This window comes from Aspergillus vadensis (assembly GCF_003184925.1).
Source record: "Aspergillus vadensis CBS 113365 unplaced genomic scaffold BO88scaffold_18, whole genome shotgun sequence".
NCBI lineage: Eukaryota > Fungi > Ascomycota > Eurotiomycetes > Eurotiales > Aspergillaceae > Aspergillus > Aspergillus vadensis.
In genome coordinates this window covers 745,702-748,413 of record NW_020292056.1, presented here as the reverse complement: position 1 = coordinate 748,413, position 2,712 = coordinate 745,702, and the positions used below count along the sequence as shown (strand labels likewise).

Sequence of the window (2,712 nt, the reverse complement as noted above, 5' to 3'; positions counted from 1 at the left end):
TTCCCAAATCAGGTGCAGCTCGCCCGTGTGGTAGTACAACTCCAGAAACCGTGGGAATATAAGATAAGAAAAACATCTGATCATCTCTAACAGGCTTTAGACCTGAGGTCAGTCAATGGAAAGACATCGGATGTTTACAATATTCTGTCTGTGCTTGCAATGCTGGGCCAGGGTGATTGGTTGCTTGCGACAGATTTTGGCTCGTGGTTCGTACACGCTCCACGGGTTCTCTTCGTAGCAGTTGAATTGTGTGATGTCACTGCGATTGTTGGTGGCCGGGATTGGTTTTGGCGTTTCTTCAGTGTTCGGTTCTGTTGATGATCGAGACTCTTCAGACAGAGTTGATGAATCCCTGCCCAACCAGAGAGTCGTGGGCGTTTCGTGCGCAGATCTGTCATGACGAAAATAGTTGTTGGATTTTAACAGACAGAGCGGCTGCGGCTGCAACTGCAAGATGACAAGACGGAGGTACTGGCTTTATACCTCAGAGGGTCGAGGGGGTGGGGGATTGAATCGGTCTTGCTATTGCCCACCCTCAGATTCTCCGATCAAAAACTAGCAAAGCATTATTCAGGAGCCAGTGTTGATACGCACTGGCCAGGTATCGAAAGGCCCACGGCAGGACGACGTTTGGACGCGGGTAAAATCCGCATCAGTCTGGCTACATCATACGGGCGCGAATGTGAGCCTCGTGATCTTGGATGTACGATTCTCACATTCCTCTCGAGGACGGCATGCCCAGCATTTCACAGAATAACCCATACCGAAATTTCACCTGACCCTACAAGCTGTTGATTAGCGAAGCTTCGACTTCGAGCAAATCAGAACCAGACTTTTCGAAGGCTGGCATGTCCCCTCTGAATGCGATAAAACCTTCCCTGGCGTCGGCATCGGCTACCGGCCATCCTTCGCAACTTCCCACGAACAACCGTAGAAAACCATCTATTTTTCTTCAAGTTGCCTTGTTGGGTTAACTCTCTGGTCCTTGAATTAGTCGTACCAGTAAGACTGTTAGTGTGGACTGTACGTGTAGCGACCGAGGAATTTTCATTCCACCGCTCACTAACCTCACTATCCTTGACGAGTTTGAAAACCAGGACGGGAGTATTAATGTCATATTTGGTAAGCGACCGTGAGTTATTGGCTACTTCAAATTTCGACTGCAGGAGTTGCTCGGTAGAACTGCGGATAAGCCTTCGGAATGAAGGGTTTGGTAAACAATGCCGTCTCGTGAGGGGGGCATTGATGTCCGGAAGGTCCCGGTAGAGCATACAAATGCCGTGTCTTCGTTACGTTCCAGACGATGCAGAACCCAGTGACAACATTGGTAGAACTTATCAATGAGATGTATCCTGGACGCGAAGGCGGACGCTCGTACCTCTGACTTCCATTGAGTCAGCCATGCCAGCCGCGAAGAGAGACGTTCGTGGCACCGTCTGGTTTGGGGGAATGCGGCCGCTTGTGGTCTCTACGCAACATGAACCTCCGAGCAATGCATCGCATCGCGTCCCAAGCGACCAGACGTCCATTCGTACCACTTCTGGGCTGGACTGTCCACCGCCACAGCAGTTGACTCCCAATCCGGCTCCCCGTGAAATCCTAGCACGAAACCTGTGGGAAATGTACGAACCTTGTGCAGGCATCGACTATGGGCGAATCATGGTGCTGGCTAGGCATCGAAAGAACAAGGCCAACTTGGTCCACATCCAAATGCAGGCTGTGGAGCGATCGGCGATAGAGATGTGTATCCAGATAATCAATCGGCTCGCTCATGGCAGCATCCCACGCCTTCTAGATGTGTTCCAGTATACAGAACGATATCTTCTTGTGTGGGAGCCATTTGAGTGCACTCTCCAGCAGGCTTTAGTATTGAGTTGCCACATCACCGAAAGTGAAGTAGCCCAGATCTTATGGCCCGTGAGTGCCGTTCCCTTTCTACTAGATGCACGATGTTCATACCCAGTTCACAGGTTTTAAAGTGCCTTCAGTTCTTATGCGGCCAGTCGAGGGAGCTAGCCAGCCTCACTCATCGATATATCTTGTTCACCGAAGAGGGTGAAATAAAGATCGGTACGTTTGTCCCAACTGCAGACTGTACAACACTGACATCAAGTGAGATATAGCGGGTATTGAGAACAGTCGCCAAGTCGGCCCTTCCCGTGTCGACAGAATGGCTTCTACGTTCAATGCTCTCCGGTCAATTCTCGATAAGATCATGCAGACAAATGGCTCCACATTCAGCTGGAGCCAGGAGATGCGAAGCTTTAAATCGGCGCTGGCCAAGAGCAACTCCGCGCGGTGTCTGGATAATCTATTGCCTGCTTTCCTCGCTCTCCATACCGCGGACCAGGTTGGAGAAAGGTGCCACATAAATTTTGTTGCGGTACGCAACCATCGAATCGCCTCCCCCGGCTTGACTCCCCTTGGTCAATTTGTGGGCAAGTCATCTACATTGTGTTGACCTGAGGCTGACCGAATATCAATGGCCTTCGAGCTCTCGAAGTCAGACCTTCCATTTAGAAATAAAGAGCAGTGCTGACAGTGGGCGTACTCGTGGCCGTCGGAGGAGTTTTGCACACGACGACCCCAATGAGCTGGGGTGGCTAATCCGTCCGAGTCAAAGCTTGGCTCCCCCACAAGCCGAGCTTTCCCGATATAGCACCCTGTAACTTTCCAAGACGCCTGACTTCCCATTTCCACTCGCTGTGATTG

The 2,712-nt window shown here is 50.9% G+C and overlaps 1 protein-coding gene across 1 annotated transcript; it reads left to right on the top strand.

The window, feature by feature from the left end:
- Positions 1-1,401: 1,401 nt before the first annotated feature.
- On the top strand, positions 1,402-2,461 carry BO88DRAFT_344866 (uncharacterized protein; the record flags this gene model as incomplete). Its single annotated transcript, XM_025703262.1, has 3 exons — positions 1,402-1,917; positions 1,971-2,070; positions 2,118-2,461. 3 exons carry the CDS (start codon positions 1,402-1,404, stop codon positions 2,459-2,461), a joined length of 960 nt encoding a protein of 319 aa, XP_025561004.1.
- Positions 2,462-2,712: the final 251 nt, after the last annotated feature.